Source organism: Phascolarctos cinereus, unplaced genomic scaffold, assembly GCF_003287225.1.
Source record: "Phascolarctos cinereus isolate Bilbo 61053 unplaced genomic scaffold, phaCin_HiC Scaffold_1;HRSCAF=81, whole genome shotgun sequence".
NCBI classification, from domain to species: domain Eukaryota; kingdom Metazoa; phylum Chordata; class Mammalia; order Diprotodontia; family Phascolarctidae; genus Phascolarctos; species Phascolarctos cinereus.
The window spans coordinates 146,925,913-146,949,942 of record NW_027555514.1 but is presented as its reverse complement, the minus strand read 5'-3'; the positions used below and the strand labels follow the sequence as shown (position 1 = coordinate 146,949,942).

The 24,030-nt window shown below is 39.3% G+C and overlaps 1 protein-coding gene across 6 annotated transcripts in view; it reads left to right on the top strand.

Annotated features, from left to right (window-relative positions):
- MAGI2 (membrane associated guanylate kinase, WW and PDZ domain containing 2) overlaps positions 1 to 16,032 on the top strand; it is a 701,300-nt gene extending 685,268 nt beyond the window's left edge. For 4 of the 6 annotated variants that reach the window (XM_020984495.2, XM_078154538.1, XM_078154537.1 and 1 more), the window contains one exon: positions 12,668 to 16,032. In XM_020984495.2, the coding sequence (XP_020840154.2) occupies positions 12,668 to 13,470 (803 nt within the window). In that variant the 3' untranslated portion in view covers positions 13,471 to 16,032. The remainder of the gene's footprint in view (positions 1 to 12,667) is intronic. The other 2 variants (XM_020984501.2, XM_078154542.1) reach the window with 1 other exon arrangement.
- Positions 16,033 to 24,030: the final 7,998 nt, after the last annotated feature.

Genomic DNA, 24,030 nt, shown 5'->3' with positions numbered 1-24,030 from the left:
TTGTGCTAATTTTGCATAATAACTATTCATGTGCCAGTTTCCATGAACTTATCTCTTTGGAAGGCAAATGCCACAACATGTCTACTGGTCAGAATCTTTTAACCCTTCATGATGCTGGAGACAAGGTCAGCCCCAGCAAAAATTTGAAACTAGGCAAATAGTTGTCTTTTCTGCAGTCCTATTTTTCTCTTTCTCCATCCTTTAGCCTCCTTAAAATACCTTGTGCCCACATATTTTAACCTGCCCTCCCAGCACCCGGCATTGCATCATCTTGCTCAACTCTGCCATCCTCTGCAGGAGCTCCTACCCCTTTTTTGTGGACCAAGATACTTGTGTAACTGGAGAGGCTTAACTTACACCCCACCCCCCAAGTCTCCCACAACACCAGCCAGTATTGTTATGAGCAAAGAAGTTATGGATGAAGGACATCTGGAGCAGTTTTGTGTTATCTTTGCCCAAAGCTGAGTTGATCTGGGATTCTGCTGTGGGTCTTTTATGCAAGGAAATAGAAAAGTTGCTTCAAAGGCTCTGGTGGTGAGTTGTTGAGACCCCCAGAGATCTTCCTTGTGTTGTTTTTAATCTCCCTCCCAGGAGATTATCTTCTGTGAACTGCTTTTTAATCACCTTGGGAACTGCTTTTACTTAGGAGTAATTGAATATGTACATATACATATTAATATATCTAATATAATATTAGAGGCTACTAGGTAGTGAGTGGATAGAGTGCAGGGTATGGAGTCAGGAAAACAATTTCAAATTAAGGTTCAGTTACTTCCTAGATGTATGGCCCTGGGCAAGTCATTTAAACTGTTTGCCTCAATTTCCTTATCTGTAAAATGGAAAAAATAATAGCACCTGACTCCTAGGGTTGTTATGAGTATAAAATGAAATAATAATTATAAAGTGCTTAACCCAGTGACTGGGAATAGTAAACAATATATAGATATTATTTAATTTCATTATCATTATCATCATTATATATTTATTAAAGGATATTGATTATTTGAACCCTAAGGGAAGAGATCCACTACAAAAGGTCAGGGGCACCCTTTGTCTTTTAAAACCTACCTTACTTCTTATTCTGTCAAAGCTTTGCCCTCTGCTGGCTGTTCATGATAGAAAACAATCTGATAAACTAATTGGAATTAGAATTAGTGAGTGATGAATGACAGACATTCCAATGACACTCCAATGCTGTGTTGTTGTTATTTAATTGTTTTGTTGTGTCTGACTCTTTGTGACCCCATTTTGGGGTTTTCTTGCCAAAAAATACTGGAGTAGTTGACCATTTCCTTCTCCAGCTCATTTTACAGATGAAGAAATTGAGGCAAACAAAGTTAAGTGACTTGCCAGGATCACACAGCTAGTAAATGTCTGAGGTTGGATTTGAACTCATGAAGATGAATATCGCTGATTCCAAGCCCAGTATTCCATCAACTGCGACTCCTAACTACCCCTTCAATGCTGTATTGTCCAGTAAATACACATTAAGCCTATACCTCAGGGTGCTATGGAGGGGAAGTACATCATTCAGCCAATTTGGCTTCCACTTGAGGAAGCTCTGATACACAATACAGCTACTTCTCAACTATTTGTTGACTTTATTCCTCACCCAAATATGCTATATTCTCTCCAAACTTATACTGAAGCTTTGAAACTATGGCTTCTCAGTCCTAACCTGGTGTAGAGTGCAAGCTTCAAATAGTTAAGTACCCTGAACAGGCACAATATCTTGTATTTCCCCAGTGACTGTTAAACTTAACACTAATGTCATTCCCCAGTCCCAAGGCAAGAGACAGTTGCTGCCTGCCTGTCCCTCCTCTATCTGTTTCCTTGTTTTTGCAAGTGGTACTCTCCACTGGGACATCTAGTGGTGTTATTATTCATATGTGAGATATTATTCTCATACTGTTGAGAGGAAAGTGCATTATTTTGTCAATATTTTTTAAAAGCCCCTTCAATGATGGTCAGCTTCTCTCATCTTCCTTTTATATGACTTGTTTATTTTTTAATTTTCTAAATTTAATTTCCGTTTTACTATCTAAAAGTCCTCCTTACCTGCCCACCACTTTGTTGGGGGGAATGGGGGAAGGGCAGTTAATGGGGACCATGAGTAGGGAACATTGCTTATATTGTCTATTTTTTATGTCAATTTTTTCTTCCTCTTTTTTTTCTTTTTTCCTTTTAAAAAATTCATTACTCTCAGAAGGGGAGGAAGAGGGATATAGGGAAAATTTTAGGTGACATATAACAAAAGATAGCAATAATTTTTTTTTTAATTCTTAGGGGCAGTTAGGTGGTGCAGTGGGTAGAGCACTGGCCCTAGAGTCAGGAGCACCTGAGATCAAATCCTGTCTCAGATCAGACACTCCACACTTACTAGCTGTGTGACCCTGGGCAAGTCACTTAACCTCAATTGCCTCATTTTAAAAAAAAGTTCTTGTTAAGTCCTCAAAATATGACCACTCAGTATTAATGGTTTATCTTTATGTCTCCATCTTAAAGTATAATTGAAATGTTTTTAAAATTATAAATGAAATTATAAACAATGGAGGGTGTCTTGTAATGAAGGTCAAAAGGAAAAAGGATTCCTGATAGGTAGTGAGTTCTCCTGTTTGTAGCTCAAGCCCCAGAACCTTACAGAGTTTCCTCAGAGAAAGCTATGAGTATACAAAAGAGACAAGTTTAACAATCCAGACAGGAAATGCAAAATATTAGTCAGACTGTGGCATACATTTGGAAGGCTGGTCCATTACATGAAGATAGATGGGATAGACAATGCAGGTAGAAAAAAATAAGTTGAGCCCACAATTGAATTGGAGAGAGAGCAAGAGTCTAGAAAAAGGCAAACAGGATGGTAAACTGTGGAGGCCATGCCATACAAGGAATGGTGGAAGGAACCTAGAGAAGAAAAGCATTGGTGGTGATATATCTTCAAGTATTTGAAACACTCATGTGAAAGAAGGACTTGACTTGTTCTCCTTGATCCAAGAAGGTAGAACTGAGGTATCAGAGATACAAATTTTGGCTTACTGTTGCTATTGTGCAGTCCTTTTTCATTCATGTCCAACTCTCCTTGACCCCATTTGGGTCTTCTTGGGAAAGATGCTAGAATGGTTTGCCATTTCCTTCTCCAGCTCATTTTACAGATGAAGAAACTGAGACAAACAGGGTTAAGTGACTTGCCCAGGGTCACACAGATAAGTAAGTCTCTGAGACCAGATTTGAACTCAGGAAAAATGAGTCTTCCTGGTTCCAAGCCAGTTGGTTCCAAACCCAGTGATGTATCCACCACACCACCAGTCTCCTGTTGGCTTACTAAAAATTTCCTACTAATTAGTGCTGTCCTACTGTGGAGCAGACTGCCTCATGAAGAGATCCCCTTTAGTGGAAGCATCAGGCAGCCTCTGGGCTACTTACCACTTGTCAGGGATATTATAGAGAGGATTCCCAAGTGAGAAAATTAACTCCACTAATGCAAATTGGCAGCTTCTCTACAACTTAGAGTCTGTGGGACTTGAATCCAGGTCTTCCTGGCTTCCAAGCCAGCTTTCTTTAGAAACCCTAAATCAATATATAAATGTGAGAAGTTAACCTACAGGGATGGAGCCTCTAATAATAGATTTTTCAGGTTTCTAGGGAGGATTTTTGAAATAAGATGGCTTCTCAAGCACCCTTCTAATCATTTCACGTGAGCACTCAACCAACAATAAAATTGTATTGCTTTTCTTTCCAAATGTTACACAATTCAAAATTTTCATTACTTCATATAAATCTTCTTTCTTGCCTCCTTTTACTCCCCTCTTCCCTTTCCCTCTACCAATCCCCCCACCCACCTCACATGCACAGGAAGCTCAAACAATAAGTCCAGATTCATAAGGTTTGAGACATTTCATCTTTATTCCCATGACAGTCCTTTTTATAACCTGACATGGAATTGGGAAGCCAGAGTTCAAAATCTCAGCCTTGTTGATTGAATGCACTCAGTCAAGCCACTTACTCTCTGGGCCTCAGTTTCCTTATCTGTAAAATGGAAAATATATATATATTTCATAAGGTTGTTGTGAGGTCCAAATGAGATCATGAAAGTGAGAGTACTTTGTAACTGTACACATTCTATGGATGCAAAATATTTGTTACAGTCATTATTAGCAATTTACAATGGTACCCTCCCATTAACCTGAGGTTTACAATCCATGTAATGCTTCTATAGCTGTGACTCCATGCAGGTTGACTGATCTTATAATTATACAAATGAAAAAATGCTTTAAAATGAGGCCCTAATGAGCCAATACTGCATTAATAAAAATAAAAATAATGTTTATTACCCCTAGTTTATATCTCCGAGGTAATAGAAAGGTGAAAAAATATAAATATTTCAAGACCATTAACAATGCCTCTAGACTGTAACTATCACACCAAAAATAGCAGAGAAGGGTAAAATCCTTCATTTGTTGGATCAAACTGATAAACCCATGCATTTTTCATGTTTATATTTATTATGAAAAGCAATCATCTTAGTGACGGTTGAACAAGTCCAAATGAGCCTGTCGGGTTTGAACACAGTTCTTCAAGTTTTCTTTTAGAACAGCAAATTACTTTCTATCATTCTCCTTTGAATCACCCTAATCATTTTGATATTTTCCTGTGGCATGCTGACTTTTAGGAGAAATAGATTTCAATATTTCAGGCTATCTCAATATTCTCCCCATCTAGTTGGCCTTCTGTTTCAGTAGTAGTGGCATTCACATTGACTCAAACCAGGATCCAACTTAAAAAGGCACCATTTCAATTCATTTGGGAAGGAAATGGATCCTTTTTTTCATCTCAAACATATTCAGTGCCTCCAAAGAGATCACTTTGAAGAGTTCGTCACTCATATGCTTTAGAGCAGGAAAAGATCTTAGAGATCATCTAGTGTCCAACCTCCTACTTTACTAGATGAGGAAACAGGCTTTATACGAGAAGCAGAGCAGAAAGCAGTCTCAGCTTCAAGCCAAGAGACCCGTGTTTTAGTCTTGGATCTGTCATTAACTCTGACTTTCGACAAGTCACTTCCCTTTTCTGGGCTTTGGTTTCTTCAACTGAAAAGGCAGGCGTATTGGCGCCAGAAGACCTAAAAGGTCCCATCTGCTCCTAAATGTGATCCTGGGAAGCTATGACTAAGGCCCATCCATGCAACATGTGCCAGATGTAGGCCAGATACAGCCCAGGCCATCTGGCCACCTAAGGTTTTAACATTAAAACATCGGGATTGGGGGGGGGTTCTAATTAGTTGTTATTATTATTGAATTACTAAGCACATAGATCCATGATTGGAAAAAAAATAGTTGTTTGTCCCTGAACTGTCTAATAGGTCAGCATTCCTCATTGTCCCTTCCTCACCAGAGTGGGCAGGACCAAGAAGATGTGTTGATTGCCATATGCATATAAATATAAATGTGTGTGTGTGTGTGTGTGTATACATATATATATATATATATATATATATATATATATATATATATATATATATATATATATATATATATATATATATAAAATTTATTTCTTTATTTATCTACCCTGAAGGTCTAGCTCACTCAGAACTTGTTCTTTGCTTAGACCTGGGTGGGGTTTGCTTCTGGTGTTTTTATTTTTGGGGGGGAATCTGTCTTATTATGGTTCATTAAGGTTCCTTCCCACTCTTAACAGTCTAAAAGGCACTTTACCAGATACCTCAATCCTTTATTGATCTGTGATCTCCCATCCACTTTCTCTCGTACTGTGTGACTCTTACATCTTCATGTAAATCCTCTACCAGACCTTCACACAATCTGCTAGGGGCCTTCCACTAGATTAGAGATTCTTTATTTTCTTTGTGTCATGGACCCCTTTGACAATCTGGTGAAACTTATGAACCCCTTCTCAGAATCATGTTTTTAAACGCAAAAAAAAACCCCATAGGATCACAAAGGAAAACAAATATATTGAAATATAATGGTTAAAATACTTTTTTTAAATTCGTGGACCCCAAGTTAAGAGCCTCTGTTTCTTGTTCTTTTGATATCATGTGGTCCTAGCAGAATACACAAGTTGTCCATCCATCACCCCTCATACATGATCAGCCCAAATCTTTTTTTCAGTCACACATCTGAACTACTTTATATTGCTTCTCCTCTACAATGATATTAAAGTCTCTAAATGCCCACCATAATATAGCTCCCCATTACCCTTTGGATAAGCCACAACTTCATTTCATCAGACACTAATATTTCCATGATTATATCCCCAAAAGAATATCAGTATTAAAAAGAAATGAACATTTGTTTTAGGGGGACACTTGGGCTTATTTAAAACATTTTACTGTTTACCAAAGGCACATTAGACTACTCTCTTTCTCTAGTTCAACTCTGGGCCCATTCAAATCTGTGTTCTAACTGTATTATCTGTCCATAATCCGTGCACGATGGACCAACTTTATCTGTCCATACAACAGCATACAACTGCCTTTGAAATATGGTCAAGGGACCCTTTGGTTCTGGAGACTGATTCAGGGGGTTTGTGAGGTCAAAACTATTTTCATAATAAGATGACATTGTAATGTCTAATATAAGAAATACTAATAGCTATAATAACCTGTTTTTAAAAGGTCCTGGGGGAACCCCCATTTTTTAAGAGTTAAAGGGGTCCTGAGATCCAAAAATTTGAAACTACTGGTCTGAACATTAGGTACTCCTCATCCCCTTGGCCCCTAGGCCAAAATCTTTGGAGCAATTACGGATCTCATTTAGGAAGCTCCTAAATATTTTACAATTTGATGAAATCAGCATCTGGAGGATCTTACCACCTCTAGGAAATCCCTCTTCCATTTGGCCTCTATCCTAGAAATCCTCCATGACAGTGGCAGATACATTTGGCATTCCTACATCTCCTTGTTTTATGCCTCACTTTATAATAGAGGGTCATCATCTCCATTGTTGTACTTTTTAAAGGAATTTTGTATGATTTTAATTCGCGTGGCTGAGACATTTCTGGAGAAGAGCCAGTGAGATAGGGTTTCTTAACCTTTTACTTGTCATGGATTCCTTTGGCAGTAGAACAGTGTTTTTAAATGCATACAATAAAATAGATTTATGAAAGAAACAAATTTTTATAATTTTTAAAAAAACATGTTTACTGAACTCAGATTAAGAACCCAAGCTTTAAGGCAACATTTTGATCTCCTTAATCAAATGCTTTTTAAAACTCTGTACAGCCATAGTGAGATCTTTCATTGTCTGCTTCCTCAAGGAGATAGAAACCAAAAATTTGACTCCTTGGTATGTTGAGACATTTGTTCTAAAGCACATGATCCAAGTCAACAAAGATACCCTTTGCTGGCTCTCTCCAAAGCCAGGTGGGACAGGGAAGTGGGCACAAATCACTGCATCTCCCGTAGCACAGAGCATCCATATGCCTCTCTTCCTCCCCCTGTAGCCCTCTCCTTTCTTTTGTGTCACTTAACTGTATTCTGCCTTGTACTTGTTTTCTCTCCAACCGAAAAGGAGGGGCTTTGAGGACAGAAACCTGAGGGTCGTAAGGTCATGGAACTTGAGCTACATGGGAGCTCAAAGACTAAATTGTATTCAGCTTTCTGTACCCCACATCAGAAGCAGCATGGTGTGGGGATAAACAGCTGACCTCAGAGCTAGGACCATGGGGTCCTATATCTGAGCAAGTTAATTAACCTCTTAGTGTTCTGTCTAAGGCAATAGTTCTCCAACTTCCTGGTCTCCGGATTTCTTTACTTTAGTAAAAATTGTTGAGGACCCCAAACAGCTTTTGTTTTTGTGGATTATCTCCATTAATATTTACTGCATTAAAAATTAAAATAGCTTGGTATTATTATTAAATAATCTTGACCTTCTATAACTCCTAAAAGGGTCTCAGGATCCCCAAGGGTCCCCAGACCACACTTTAAGAACCGCTGCTCCAAGGCTATCAGGTGCAGAGAAGGTGTCAACCAGCATTATCAGTGGAAGCAACATACTAGGTATTCGCTATAGACCACTGATATCTCAGGACGCTATCATCCTGCCAAAGCCTCGATAAATTATGAAGTAGAATCCTGGGTAATGACTCTCCTTCCATGCCCTCCATCTTCATTAATCTTTAAGTCTCAGCTCAGGTGAAAGTTAACTCTTCCTAGACTACTTTTTCTCATGTCAGTTTTTCCCCAGAGGAAAATAAAGAGCACAGCCATTTACTTATTGAAGCTGGCTTTACATCTCACTTCAGGGGCATTAAGGATGGTGAATGCAGAGTGAGGAGAATTCATGTGAATCCTGACTCTGCCACTTACTAGCCTTGTGACCTTGAACAATTTTCTTTGCTTCTCTGAGTTTCAGTTTCCTTCAAGTGTAAAATGGGCATAATAACACTTGTATTACCTACTTGACAAAGTTGTTATAGGCATTGAGTGAAGTGAGCTATTTATATAATATACATTATTAATTATATATTATTAATGTATTATATATATATATTATTATATTGTACATTATTAATGTATTATATATAATGTATATGTTATATAAATATTAGTGTTATTATTATTATCCAGTTATTTTTTGTTTAGTCATTTTTCAATCATATCTGACTCTTCATGAGTCGTTTGGGGGTTTTCTTGGCAAAGATAATAGAGTGGTTGGCCATTTCCTTCTCCAGCTCATTTGACAGATGAGGAAACTGAGACAAACAGAGTGAAGTGGCTTGCCCAGGGTCACACAGCTAGTGTTTGAGGTCAGATTTGAACTCAGGAAAATGACTCTTCCTTACTCTGGACCTGGTGCTCTATCCACTGCTGTCCCTGACTGCCTAATGGCAGTTTATATACCATATATAGATACATAAACTATAAGTGAGTTTAACTTAAATATATAATTTATTTGGATTATATCCTTTGTCACTGGCATGTGAAGGGAAATACATCTGACATCTTGGTTTATTGTTTGCTTTCGCAACGATTTCATATATAATTTATTAAATCAATATGTGCTGTTATTACATCTGCCTCCTCACCCACTCACCCACCCCACCCTCCAAAAAAAAAAAACACTAATGTCGTCTTTGGTAACATTGAGGCCCAAGTATGTAGAAGATGGAAGATGATAGTCCCATTAAACTCTGACCTGGCCAGGCTGTATCTGCAGTACTGTTAGGTTCTGGACATAAACTAGATGAAATGTGTATAGAAGAGGGTAATCAAGATAGTGAGAGGATTGTAGAACATGCCAGAGAATTGCTTACCCTGGGGATGCTTACCCTGGAAAAGAGGAGACTTGGGGGAGACATGACAGACTACTTCTAGTTTTTGAAGGGCTGTCATGTGGAAGAAGGATTTGCCTCATTCTGCCTAACTCCAGGGGGCAGAACCAGGCATGATGGGTAGAAGCTGCAAAGGAGACATTTAGATTTGATGTCAGTCCAAAAGCAGAATGGATTGCCATAGCAGATAATGGAGGTTCCAAACACACAATAGATGACTGCAGGTGGATACTACAGAAGGGATTCCTTAATAGGCATGGGTTGGACTAACTGACCTCCAAGGTCCCTCTCCACTCATAGATTCTGTGATTTTATGTCCTTGTGGACCTCCATGATAATTTAATGTATTCTTCATCTCCTTCAGATCCAGTTAACATTGAGGAATAAGTCATTGAATATATGCTTATCTCTATGATCGCTGTATAATTGTGATCCTTTTTTGTACTGCAAATGGAAACCAGTAAGAGCTAAATGTTGAAAACTTAACTCAAGAGATGGACCAGAAGATAATACCTCCTCCCTAGTAAGTGTTTGGGTATATCACTTAGCTCGCCCATTCACCTATATGGAAAGTGAGTGAGTGAAACCTCTGAAAGAATTCCCTTAGAAACAAGACTTCTTTATGACGATTAATCCCGGTTTTTAAAAAATTGCTCATGTCAAACATACAGAGAGGCAGATACAAAATGCCTCTCCCTGTAGATTCTAATTTTCTTCATAGGCAAAGCAGGGAAGTCTCTGAAATTTGCCTCCTGTCTTCAGATCTCTTCTCTTCTGGAGGGTTTATCCCCTCTTCTTCTTCAGGGAGTCAGTTGCCCTCTGCTTCCTTATCCCTATCAAACACGGAAGCATCTGTTAACCAGGTGATTTCTAATTGTTATGCTTCAAATGAAATTCCTACCCACTCATTTGTGGCCCCATCACAGTTTTGAATTGTAAGCCTTTCATCACCAATGTAAGGCTTTGTTCCTTGTGGAAGGAATCTCTGGCATCAATCAGCCAGCTCTATCACAGGCCTAACTGCTGACAGTTCCTCTTCCTCCAACGGTCCAGTATTCTACCCTCCTCCCCAGACCCCATCTTTCCTGTTCAAGAACAAGTTGGACCCCATTGCTATCTCCTGGAATCTTTCCCCAGCCTTCGTCCTCTTCTCCCTCTATCCCAAGGCTTTCAGGAAGATATTTGATCTCTTTAGGCACATGTCATAACTTAGGCCATTTAATGATTTTTCTTTCTTTCTATAACCTTTCCCTCTTTTATCTGACTTTCTATAATGTTCTCCTATATATTCTTTTTTTCTTCTGGTTATGAAGTTTCTGTCAAAAATATCACTGAAAACCATTGCTTCTGTTAATGGAAATATTACTGTAACAATAAGGTTTTTTTAAGTGCATTAGGCAGTTATCATGTCCCAAAATAAATTAGAACCTTAAGGAAAACGAACTAAACTTTTGTTCATCCTATTATTGTTTGGCAAGGTTTTTATGAAAATTTGAGTTTGTAGATTTGCTGGGCCTGCTTTTGCTACTTGCTAAAGATTTGTGTCTTCTTGTCAGTCTGATTAATCTGAGGAGTGAGCACCGATAAGTTTTATACTGATAATTATACCAATAATTATGTTTGTAGACTCTTCCAACAATTCCCATTCTGTTTGCCAAGAGTCTCCTTCTGGGCATTCACATCCCTCATACTTTGACTCTATCTGCAAGGCTGGTGTAAGCTAAAATATAGGGCTCTTTTGTTGGCAAGTAAAAAGAATAAGGAAAACCAGATTTTAATCCTGGAAGGACCACACTGTAACCCTGGTCAAATCATTTAATTTCTCTGTGCTTTAATTCCCCCATCCATAAATGAAGGGAGTAATTACTACTCTTCCCAGTATCTACAATATAATCTGACGATAGCTAATTTAATAGACCATATGTGATGTTATATGTGACAGAGATCCTATAAAAATTTAAACTATCACAACAGTCCAACCAGATGCTGCCAGTGCCTAACCTACTCTCTTGGTCCTAGGTTTTAAAAGCCACAGTCAGTTGTTTCCAATCTTTCCAGAGTAGCTGCACTAAATTTTTTTTATCTAATTTCGACTCTAGACCATCCTATCCCTGCCAAGAATCTGTTTTATTTTTATACAAGTGAATTAAAATAAATTTTGTTCATAGTCTTTGAGATAACCAAGGCTGTCCTGGTTTGCAGTAAAGCCAAAATTGCAAATTACTTTTCTAGATTTCTTATACTGAACTACATAATACCTACAAGTGGCCTAGCAACAGTAAGTAGTTGATGGGCCTTCCATAAAAACTCAACCTAGCCACAAGAAGTCTTGGAGTCAAGGGGCTCAAAATGCATATATGATAATGATAATTAAAGTGGTCAGAAGATCAGCGTAGGAACATAAGAGAGAGCAGGTTAACTAACAACCAGGATATATTTTCCTTACGGGACCCTCTTGCTTAAATTGTAACCAAGAGAAAATGTTAAGGGGGAAACATTCATGGGAAAAAAATCCCCTGAACTCCAGTTTAAGGGAGATACTTTCCTATGCCCATGATTTGATAGTGTGGAGGTAGCCAGAATTATGGAGTTTAGATATCTTGCTAGGAGCTTCCCACTCTGCCCCCCATATGCTTTCTCTTGTCTTCTCATACTCCAGTATCAGAGGCACCATAACAGGGCCTCAAGGCTAAAATACTAGAGCTGAGCTCCACAGCTAACGTCAGTTGTCTCAGAATAAAGGGTAGATCCAAGGACATCCATGAACAACTTTTAAGAAAGATGGTTAATTGCTCAATGACAACACAGCATTTTGACAATTTTTAAAACTGGATCTCTTGTTTAAAGTGTGGGTTGAAATGAAGATAATTTGCTTTTGGTGATGCCAAATACTAGAAAGTCATTTTCCCTCTTTTTTGAGAGGACATTGATACTGCCCAGTCCAATGGACATGTAAGAAATGCATGAAAGTAGAAAGATTTCACCAACAAATTGTCAGATTTGATGACTCATGCAGAAAACTAGAAAGAGAATTGATGAGGGGATCAGAATAGGCCAGGGGCAATGCAGAACTCCCAGCTCCATTCAGGAACATTGCAGAGAGTATGTCCTCAGACCAATACTGTCGCCCTTTTGGCAAAGAAGCAAGGTAGAGGGATGGGGTGGGGGTTAGGGGGCAGCATAGCTGAATGGGATTTCAAAGAAAAGGCACCATTGGTTTGGTTTTTTTCTGAACCTGTTCCTATCTATAGTATAGAAGTGTCTCTAAGAATCTCTACTCATTACTTACAGAATAAGAGTGTAATGTTTTAACGCGGGAAAATGTTTGACCTTTGGTACAGCTTCTTATCCAATTTCTCTCTTGTTGTTGTCATGACAGACGAACCAAACTCCTGGGGTTCTCCCTCTGCCACCTCCACAGGTCTGCCGGAAGTAGTGGCTTCCCTTGAAGACATAATCTCACCATTATCTTCATCGCATCTAGCCCCACCCTCTGACCCTTCCCACCAGATAAGCCCAGACCCAACATGGGATATCAAAAGGGAACACGATGTTAGAAAACCAAAGGAGCTTTCAGCTAACGGCCAGAAGAAGAAAAGATTAGGGGAACAAAGGGAAAGATCAGCTAGTCCTAAGAAGGTTGATAGGTCAAAGCATGAAGAGACATCCAACAAAGGATTGTCTGAATGCAAATCCAAGAAACCCGAGGGTGGCAGGCCCCCCTTGGAAAGTAAAGTGATTGGACAGATCACTGTCACTGAAGTGGGAGCAGGGGAGACGATGTACGCTGGAACCAATGATGAACAACGTGGGAGATCCAAGGCCACTGACGCAAACAGAGGTGGATCTCTCGGGAGGAAAGAGGATCTCAGAGCTTTGGGTCCAACAGAAAAGAAGGCCGCAGCAGCTCCTGATCACAGCCAGCTCGAATCACTCGGTGCTACAAAGGCATACGGTAGCAATAGCTGCAGCCCGTACGCAAGCGATATGGACCACAGCCGGCGAGAGCCTGACGGGAAACACAGCGAGTTCCCAAGGAAGGGACACTTCCATCCTAGTAGTGCTCGCAATGCCACCGCCACAACTCGGAAGGCAACTGTCTCACCAGGACCTTGGAAAATCCCTGGTTCTGACAAGTTACCTAGTGTACTGAAATCTGACACTTCAGCCATGAGCAGATAAGCGATGCAGCTGTTGCCCTCCATTTCACATCAACACAGAACATTCTTCTTAGGTTCTGTCTCACAATGTTTTAATTTATTTTCACTGTCACACACATATATCCATGAGACATCAAGGCCTGGAAGCATCAACGCAGAACCATATTCCATGAGGATATGCAGAGCATCCAATAAGTCTGAGCAGTATATAGTCACCGTGGAGATTAAAAACTGATCCTAAAGTCCCCCATTCCACGTTAGGGACTTGGGCAGCTATGGAAGAACCAAAATATTATGAAGTACAATTGGAGAAAGACAGTGCAGTGTAGCTTTAGTATTTTTCCCCCGCTGCATGAAGGATTTGGGTGTCATTACAAACTTTATATCAAGAAACTGGACAAGCAATCACAAACTGGAATATCGCCTTAAAAATCAAACTGCACGGAGCAAGCTGAAACTAAGAAAAAGATTATATCTTTTAACTGAGCTAAAGTGTTGTAAATAAATTGTTCTCAACGTATCTAGACAGGGGTTAAAGGGTTTCTTTGAAACATTCAGAACTGTGCACCCATGACATATTTCCATGGCACACACTTTGGGACAGTCCACACCTGATACTAGCAGCCTCATTCACTGTGGGCTTCAGGATGACTAGGAAATTCAGTAAATTAATTGGTGTGATGCCATTTTTACTGCCATTTTGTGAACAAATCCTATTTCTGTACATTTAGGGGAAGGGGAACAGAAGGGGAACCAAGTCATGTTTCAGAAAATTGTGTCCTGGAAAACAATTTGCCACAAGTTAGAATGTGGTGACTTAGCTCACAGATTAGAACTGGTGTAAATTTCTACACCCACAGGACAGAATCTAATGATTATCCAGAGTGGAGAAGCTGCAGTTCCTTACAAAAAAAGGCTTTCCTATCCTCTCTTAGTAGCAGAGACAGATACCTTTCTTACTAGCGGTGCTATAGTTCACTCTTTTTTATTACCATCTTTCTGTTTCTTCTAATTTACTTTGAAAGAGCAGATGTTCACGAAATAGTCCAGCTTACATTATTGGGGTTTTAATGCCTTCCAAGTATAAAAGCCATCGTTATGACCAATTTGTTTTCACTAAAAGACATTTTATCGTTCCTTTCTGCCTCTAAGCTTTCTTTTTCTCCTTCTTTTGTTTCTCTTGATCTACTTTTGTTTCAAATTCTTAGTCAAGTCTACATTTTTTTCACGCATGTCTAAACCCTTGCATTACTCTTCATGGAAGATTGATTTCCTAGCAAGATTCTTAAGACACCATTTTCTGCCTTGATTTTTTTTGTAATAAAAAAAAAAGTGACCACTGATAAATTTGCCATGGATAATCACTTCATGAATACATGTTTGAGAAGTCAACATGGAGGCTTCTAAAAGCACCAAAAAAAAAAACCTTTCTTTTTAATGTGCTCTGCTCAAAAGAGACTTCAGTCCATTGTAAGTTATTTCAATAGCATCCTTTCCACTAGTGCCATGCTTTATAGGAGTTCAGATGCAAATAAGTCACACTTCCTTACCACTTACCATCTACAAGTCTGCAGTCAAAGAAGTAAGGTAGGGAGATCAGTTTCATCAGGCTGAGTCAAAAGACAGTGGCCTAATCTGATTGATTCTTAGGCATGTGTCCCTCTGTGTGTGTTATGTGTCTCTCTGTCTCTCACTATATATTTCACCCTATTTGTCCCCCTGTCAGTCTGTCTGTCTTTTTCTCTCCCCTCCTTCTCTTCTCCCTCCTCTTTACCTTTCCACTCTCTCTCTCTTCTTCCATCCCTCATTCTTGCCCCCTGCTTTTCTCTACTTCTTACTTTCTTTTTCTCCCTTCCTCTGTCTCAGGCACTGCATTATCTTACCATACCACAGTTTAATTTTCATCTAACATGGAGTTGAATTCTTTGATGGAAAGAGATGGTGGTTGAAAGTCTCAAATGAAGGATTTTGCAGCTTTCAAACCAATTTTCAAGAAAAAATAAAGACAAAGAAACTCCATTCATCATAAACAAAAGCACAAACACATGTAGTGGTTTATACAATTTTGGTTTAATTTCAATTAGTCTTTCTCCCCTGGACTAGAAATCCAATATAGTTTGCCATTAATTTATTGAATCTGGTTTTGGACAATGCTTCTGTAGTGTAGCTGCACGTCCCAGTACTGTATCCTCTGACTTTTATTTTCCATGTGTTAAAAGAAATGAAAAACAACCCGAGATTACGCTTGCATAAACTCTAATTTGCACAGTTCACAGCTACTACTTGTGCAGCAATTGCTTTATGCGGCTGTAATCGATAACCTGTGAAGACAGCACATCATCTAAACCCCATTCCAAATAATATTTCTGTGTAGTGTTAGCTGTGAATTTACCCTGTACAGCTGTATCTCTATAAATATAATTCCATGTATTAATAGTCACAGAAAGGCTGTAAGTGAGCAACTATTTTTATGAAACGCACCACTATGGATAAATTAACTTTTACAGAAATCTTGTTTACTGTATGATATTCTAAAACACTGTCAAATAAAATATATATCCAAAATCCTTTTTTCCCAACTGTATATGCTGTGTGTTGATTTAGAAAGCTTGATTACTAAAATATAAGCCCTCTGAGTTTATGGATATAAAATATGTAATCTCAATGCACCAAACAGAATTCATCTGAGACTTGAACCTAAATGTGGCAACATAAAATCAAGAAATACAGCCTTTTTTTAAAAATCTAAACAAAGTGAACAGGCTTTCCATGGCTGACATCATGTGGCTAGTGCCTAGAAATTCACTTTATCATTGATCACTTGCCAATGTATTTCCCAGTTCTTTTGACCTGGTATGTTGCCTTATTCCAAGATGTTCCCATAGAAGCTAACTGTAGCATTGCCTTATTTAGCACCAATATAGATGAAAATTAATGGCTCATGGGCTTTGACAATTTTCATGTGACTGCTTTGTTCGTGGTCCTGTACTATGATCATTGGAGGGGGAGGAGAGGCCTGGGGTCCAGTCCTGGGACGTAAATCTGTGGAGATAAACCCACTCTGTCCACATAGATTGGCAATTCATTTGTAACTTACAGTGGTAGAGAGTTCCTTGGGCACCAAGTGCTTAAGTGCCTTGTCATGTAGTTTGGACGTGTCAGGACCAGGACTTTATACCACGTCTTCCTGACTACGAACCCGGTTGCCCTCTATCTACAATATCCTATTGCCTCTTACTTAAAACATAGACATGGAGCCAAAAGAGACCTTAGAGGTCTTCTACTCTAACCCCCTTATTTTACAGATGGGGAAACTGAGGACAAAAGAAAGAGGGAAGAGACGATTGGACATAGTATGCAAGAATGGAATCCCTCCCCCCGAGCAGTACTGAAACTGAACCCTATTCTTTCCCACAGTATCTTCAGTCATCCTGAGGGGTATCTCAAAATTTTCTAATTTTAATTCATGTTCATTTTAAAATATTCATAGATATAGGTATATACACATATTGATAGTGTAGAGCACTTTATGGAGAGAGAAAAATGGGGTAAAGGTTTCTGAAATCAAACAAACATGATAAAGTATTGACTTCAAAAAGGCTGAAAATCAGGCCAGCCAGCTGTTCTGAGAAACTCAACCTTCAGCAGAAGCTCATTCACCTTTCAAAGAATGGGCAGCGTGAATACCAGAAATCAGAAATGGGCTGAGCAATAGGAAGACATTTGTGATTTCAGTGACCTGCAGACCTTAGTTCTGACCAGGAGGTGGTCAGTCTACTAAGTCCTAAGCTTATCCTGTGTACTTTGGGGCACCAATTAAATATTCTTGCACAGTAAATTGATATTAAATCAGTCTATTGAGGTTTCAGGGATCTTGAGAAAAGCTTAAGGTCATTGGACTCTTGCCTCACACTGCCACCTGGATATGGATACAGATATTCAAAAATGTACCACTACCTTATGTGTTCTTTGACACCCACAAAGTTTCAGATAGTCTTTTTATTTGATGGAACAGCCTTCTGAAAAGTCATTAGCATTCACCCACAAGAACTTAAGGAAGCTACCACTGAGAACGATGGAATCCATTTATAGAAAAGGTAAAGTCTCTGTCTCTCAGCGTGTCTGTGTCTGCTTCTTCACCTATCTCTGTGGGAATCTCTCTGAGAATGAGTTTGTCTCCCATATCTCAAAATTCCTCTGTGAAGTATAAGGACCCAAACACAAAACCAACTCCTTCTCTTAAATTATTTACTTTCTAAAAGTATTATCTTCCCCCAAAAGATATTCCACTATGAAATTCCAATCTCTTATTGACTCACATACTACATAAAATCCAATTCAAAAAGGCCTTACTCTATGCCAGGCATCAGTGCTAAGGTAATAAAAATAAAAGAGACCCCTACCTCAAGGAGATTTCATATGATGATTTTAGTGTAAAGGACAAAAGGGTGTGGGGAAGAGGGAAACCCTCTTGCTGACCCTTTAATGAAGTCATGATATGGCCCTCATGATGTCACTGGTCCTCTTCAGGAACAACCTCTCACTGTGTGGCAACTAGTGGAAACTAGTATGGAGACTAGTGGAGAATTTTGCTGTTCTGGACTTGTGATTTCACCTAGTGTGAAACTCCACGTTACCAGTGCCTTATCTGCAATTTGTAGTCTTTTAGAGCTGTGTAGGGCACAGAGAGGTTAAACAATTTGCCGCACATGTCTGGGTCAAGACTTAAAACTCTTGGCTCAGTGCATATGGTGGCTCTAGTGCGGAAGATGGGAGGGAAATTTGTCACATAGACAGCAATTACACTTGGAAAGAAGTGGAAGTTCATTCCTAGTCCAGAAACTAAGGAATTGGGGCAGATTCAAGGTTCTCCTTTTAAATGCCAGGTGCTTTTAGAAAAGACATGAGTCAATTTATTCTTCTACTCCCAATGAGGTTATTAAAGCAACCTGCTGATTGTCTACCGACATATTCCCAGGTACCTGGTGCAAAACTTTGGTTCTAGACTTTCAGGATATCTGCTTCCTTGGAGTCTTTTTTGTTTGATGGGCTTTTTGATGTCAAACATTTAGCAAACAGAGAAGTTCATGGGAAAAAATCATCAGTAAATAAACCTCTAAGAGCTGAAGACTGGGAGTAGTTTGTTTCCATTGTTATTAAAAATTAACCAGGTTCCCATATTAGATGACCTGACAATTGCCACTGTGTTATCTCAATAAATAAGCGTTTCTTGAGTACCTGCTATGTGCCAGGCACTGTGCTAAGTGCTGGGGATGCAGAAACAGGCAAAAGACCATCCCTCCCTCAAGGAGCTTACAATCTAATGGAAACAACATGCAAAGGAATCCATGGGAGCTACGTACGGGATAAATAGGAAGTAATTAACAGTGGGGAGGCACTAGAATTAAGAGGGAATGGGGAGGCTACCAGGAAAAGAAGGGATTTTTATCTCATTGTTACTCAGGATACTCAGTCTTGATGCTATCAACTCAAAGCCCTGCCTGGGGAATTGAAATGAGGTAAAGTGGAATCCACAGGCACGGCTTAAAGTCAGGATGACCGGAGTTCAAATGTGATGTCAAACACTGGAAAGTCATTCAATCTTGTTTGCCTCAGTTCGTCATCTGTCAAATGATCTGGGGAAAGAAATGACAAACCACTCCAGTGGTTTGCCAGGAAAACCCCAAATGGGGTCAGGAAGAGTGGGATACAACTGAAAAATGATTGAACAACAACGAAGTGTGATCAAATGAGATTCCTACAAGGTAAAGGCCATAATGACCCTTCTCACTTTCATGGGGACTTGGGGAAAGGAGGTCTGATTTCCTCAATACCCCCAGCCACCCCCGAAGAAGAGTAGCAGTAGGCCAGAACTGACCTAGATTCAGCATCCTCCTGACTGAAGAACCAGGGAAGCTCCCCACTCCCCACCCCTCACAGGTGAGAGTGAAGTTCATACATGCCTGGTGCAGTGGTCCTAGACAGGGAGTCAGTCCTGTCACTTTCAGACACTGTCTTTACCACCGTAACTCAGCAATTTCACCTCCTTTGAAGGTCAGAGTTATCAAAATTTTCCACCCATTCCAGACTACAATGGCTATTGTAAACCAGCCCCCAGATCACTCTCCTTCCTTTTTCAAAGAGTTTAACACCTGACTAGCCATCTTCCTCTCCTTCCCAACTTCTGCCCTTATATCAGTTACTGTTAAAATCCACATATGATATTCCTTCAAACTCCCTAATCTTCCAGTTTCTCAGTCTCTTAAATCCCATGACTTACTCCTTTTCCTTAGCCACTCATAGAAATAGTAGACACTGAATCTCACCACTACCTTCAATTATTCCACTTTCTTATTTAAAAACTCTAACACTGCTTTATCTGATCATAAACTCCCATCATCCAATTCCTCCCCAAGCCTCATCCCTCCTATCTCTCCTAAACCTAGTTTTTGCCCTCATTAATTCCACTCCAGCACTTTCTTAGACCATTATCCATCCTCTTCCTTTGCTCTCCAATATTGACCCTATAATTAGCCAATTCAACTGTACACTGCCTTCTACTCTTTCTTTTACCTTCTTGTTCTATTGCTGCTCACATCTTGCCAATTCTCCGCCTTTATTACTCCTGCCATGGGCCTCCCTTTCTCCCACTTATTATGAGCTGCTACAGTGAACTAGATAGAGGAAGACTGAATTGATGTTATCCAATTTCAATTGGACCCTTACTGAAGTAATATAAGCTTTTTATTCCTCCCTTATTCCCTATCTCACTTCCCACAAAAGCTTTTCAAACCTACTCAGCTCAGGCTTCCCCTTCCTCCTCTCTGCTGGAGTCTTCAGCTCTTATTTCACTGAGACTGTTTGACATAAGCTCCCTCTTCTTTTCTCTTCTTCTCAAAACCCCTTGACATCTTCCATTCATCCCTCCATTCCCTCAGTCTCTGAAAAAGAGGTACTTTTCTCTTTGCCAAGAACATTCCCTCTACCCTTGATCTAATCCCTTCCCATCTTCTCCAGTATAATGAGACCCTCCCTTATCCCTTCTCTCAAATACTCAAGCTCCCAGTTTCTTCTCTGTTGTCTTCAGTCATGCCCAAGTCTTCCCACCCTAAAAAATCCTTCATTACACCGTGCTGTCCCCTCGAGGTACATATATAAACAAATATGAAATGTAAACAAAGTAGTAAGTGCATTTCTTTGTATACCCCTCAACTAGTACAGTGCCTGGCACATAGTAGGATCTCAATTAATGCTTGTTGACTAACTGATATCTTGAGAGAGAAAGGGGCCAGTAGAAGAAAGGAGCAGGATTGGGGCAGCTAGGTGGGGCAGTGGATAGAGTGCTGGCCCTGAAGTCAGGAGGACCTGAGTTCAAATCTGGCCTCAGACCAAACACTTGACACTAGCTGTGTGACCCTGGGCAAGTTACTTAACCCCAATTGCCTAAAACGAAAGGAAGGAAGAAAGAAAGGAAGGAAGAAAGGAAGAAGGAAAGAAAGAAAGAAAGAAAGGAGCATAGTCTTCTGGTGACTCGGTTGAGCTCTTTAGAGCTTATTTCCTAGTGTACTTGGACTATGGAAAATAGGGACTAAAAAGACGAAATATAAAGAGTTCCAGGGATACTAGCTTGCCTTTCTTCCAGAGACCTTCAATTAAAAAAAAATTCAAAGCACTCATTTCAGAGGAACTATAACCTTTACTAAAGAGAGAAACATCGGTTCTGTAGCTTGAGGAATTACAATGGCCCCACTAGGAAGTAATAAATAGCTTTTCCTAAGTTTCAAGTTCTGAACCATTTCAGATTGGAGAATTAAGGTAGAAGTGTGACTGTCTAGTCACTTATGCCCTCCCAAACTGCCCAGATACACCTGGGGTAAAAAATCCCTCTATTCCTACACTTCTCCCTCCCCAACACCTCTGCCCCAACTCCCCAGTCACACTGCATTTAATTACCACAATACTGACTTCTTTAAGATGTCAGCCCTTTAAAGTGTATCACAACTGACAGCAGGGAAATGCCTTCAAATTCTAGGATCCAGAAATTTAAGGGGAGCTAAACAGTTTCACACATACTTAGGGAAAGCCAAATCAACCACGGGACCATAATCAGCATAAGGAAAGGTAAATAAAATGCAAAGATACCTTCTTAGTGGGTCGGGAATCAGACAGCATGGTATGATATAATAGAAGGAACACTGAATTTGGAGTCTGAAGACTAGAGCTCAAATCTTAGTTCTATTACCTTAGGCAAGTCTTTTAACTTTTCTAAGTCTCAGTTTCCTTATCTGTAAAATGAATAGGGTTGAACTAGATGGCCTTGAGGAGAATTTAAATGGATCCAGGGATAAGGAACTGAAGAAAAGAAGTCAAGGAGAAGCACATCATAAAAAGGTAGCTGGAAAGTTAAGGTAAATTAAGAAAACATAAATAGAACAAACTGATGGGTAAATTGTTGGGTAGTGAGTTGTTGGGTGGGGTAAATCAATGAAACAGCTAAGAGACTGGTTCAAGAGAGGGACAGAAAGATACAGTCTTGAAGTTGTTGAAACTAAAAAAGGAAGTTGGGTGTGACTGTCGAGTTATTAGAATAGGATTAATGTTGTAAAAGTCTCTTGGGAGGTGCTTAGGCATGGGGACTAAATACTCTAAGTATTTCAAAAGAAAAGAGGCTAAACATTTCAATATAATTACAGAGAATAGGCTCACGTGTGAAGAGTCTTGAATTGAGTGTGCAAAGTTTCTGGCTCTGCAACAGGCAAGTATAAACTAATCTCCTAAAAAGAAGAGAATAGACTCAAAAAATATAATTCTAGGTTATCAGGAGGAAGGAAGAATTCCTTCAAAAAAAGAAACACACAGAAGCAGAATTTCAATGGGGTCAGAAAATTGACCCATGTCAGGAGGTTGTAGAGTAGAAAAATGTTACAGATGAAAAAGAAAAAGGAATAAGCATTTATTAAGTGCCTATTGTGTGCTAAGCACTTCACAAAATGTATCTCATTTGATAAAAGGGAAGGAAAAGAACACGTGTATACTTGGAACTAAAAAACAAATTTGAAACTCTTCCTAAAGAGGAAGTAGATGCCCTAAGCAGGAAACAGTTCCTTGGCCTTCAGAGAATGAGATAGCAGAACTGCAGAAGTTTTGTAGAAAGATCCACCAATAAAGGTAGGAAGAAGTGAAGAGTAATTGTTGGCTGGTCATTACCTGGCGCAGGGGTAATGGAAGCAGGTATTTGTTGTCCTGATAGCAAAAGAGACATTTGAAGGGGAAGGGATAAGGGAAGATGTATTTATGTAACATCTACTATGTGCCAGGCACTATGCTAAGCACTTCACAAATATCTCATATGATACCCACAACAACCCGGCAAGTTAGATGCTGTTATGATCCCCATTTTACCACAGCAAAATAAGGGTAAGTGGCTTACCCAAAGTTATACGACTGATAAGTGTCTGAGCATGAATTTGAACTCAGGTCTTCCTGCCTCCAGGTACAGCACTCTATCTACTGCACCACTTCCTACCTCTAGACAACATCTGTTATTTTACCAAGCTATGTTTCTGAGATAAAAATGAACCATTACCACTGCTAGTGATTCACATGGGCACAGATGATAGTGCCCAAAGGAACATATAAATTTTACTAAAGATTATGAAGTCTTGGGTAGGAAACTGAAGACCACAGGAAAACAAGTCATGATTTTCTCACTGCTGTCCCACTAAAAGCAAAGGATACAAGAGAGCAAAAGAAGAGGGACATGAACAGAGAACTTAAAAAGGTAGCATCTAAGATGGGATTTGGAATTCTAGCTCGCAGATTAAAATATAGTGATGACAGGCTCCTGGCTAGAGATGGAATGCACCTATATTAGGCTAGAGAGAATGTATTGGCCAGTATCTAATCTTGCAAATCTAATCAGAGGAGTTTTAAACTAAAAAGGGGGAAAGGAGGTGAAAAACTGCACATATGTGTATATATATATATATATATGTGTATATATATATATATATGCATATATATATGTATGTATATATGTATATATATGTGTGTGTGTATGTGTATGTATATATGTGTGTGTGTATACATATATATATACATATATATATATATATATACACACACATCAAGCAAGATAGCATAAAGAGGAGCTATAGTGAAGTAAGATTGAGTTGCCCAAAGGCTCACAGGAGACAAAATCCAAGAAGGGAGTCATTGGTAAAATCTGTTGCCTTAAATGTTGGTAAACAAAAGTCCAAAGTGTAGGCAAGAAGCAAGTGAAAAAAGACTGTAATGCAATGGGAAAAATTTGACCAATTAAGTTATCAATAAGACTTGGATTAAACCTGTATGTTTTAGGTCAAAGTGTAGGGTCAAGATCTCAAGAGACTGAATCAATAAAGCAAATATTTTTTAAAAAAACACTTTTTATTAAAATAGAGGAACAGTGTTCATTATGGTCATCAAGTTTTCCTTGGAGCCAAGAAGAACTGAGTTCAAGTCTCATGTTTGGCATGTAAGGGCTAAGTCCTTTCATTTCTCTGTGCAATAAGCTAGTGGTATCCAACTGAAATAGGAACAG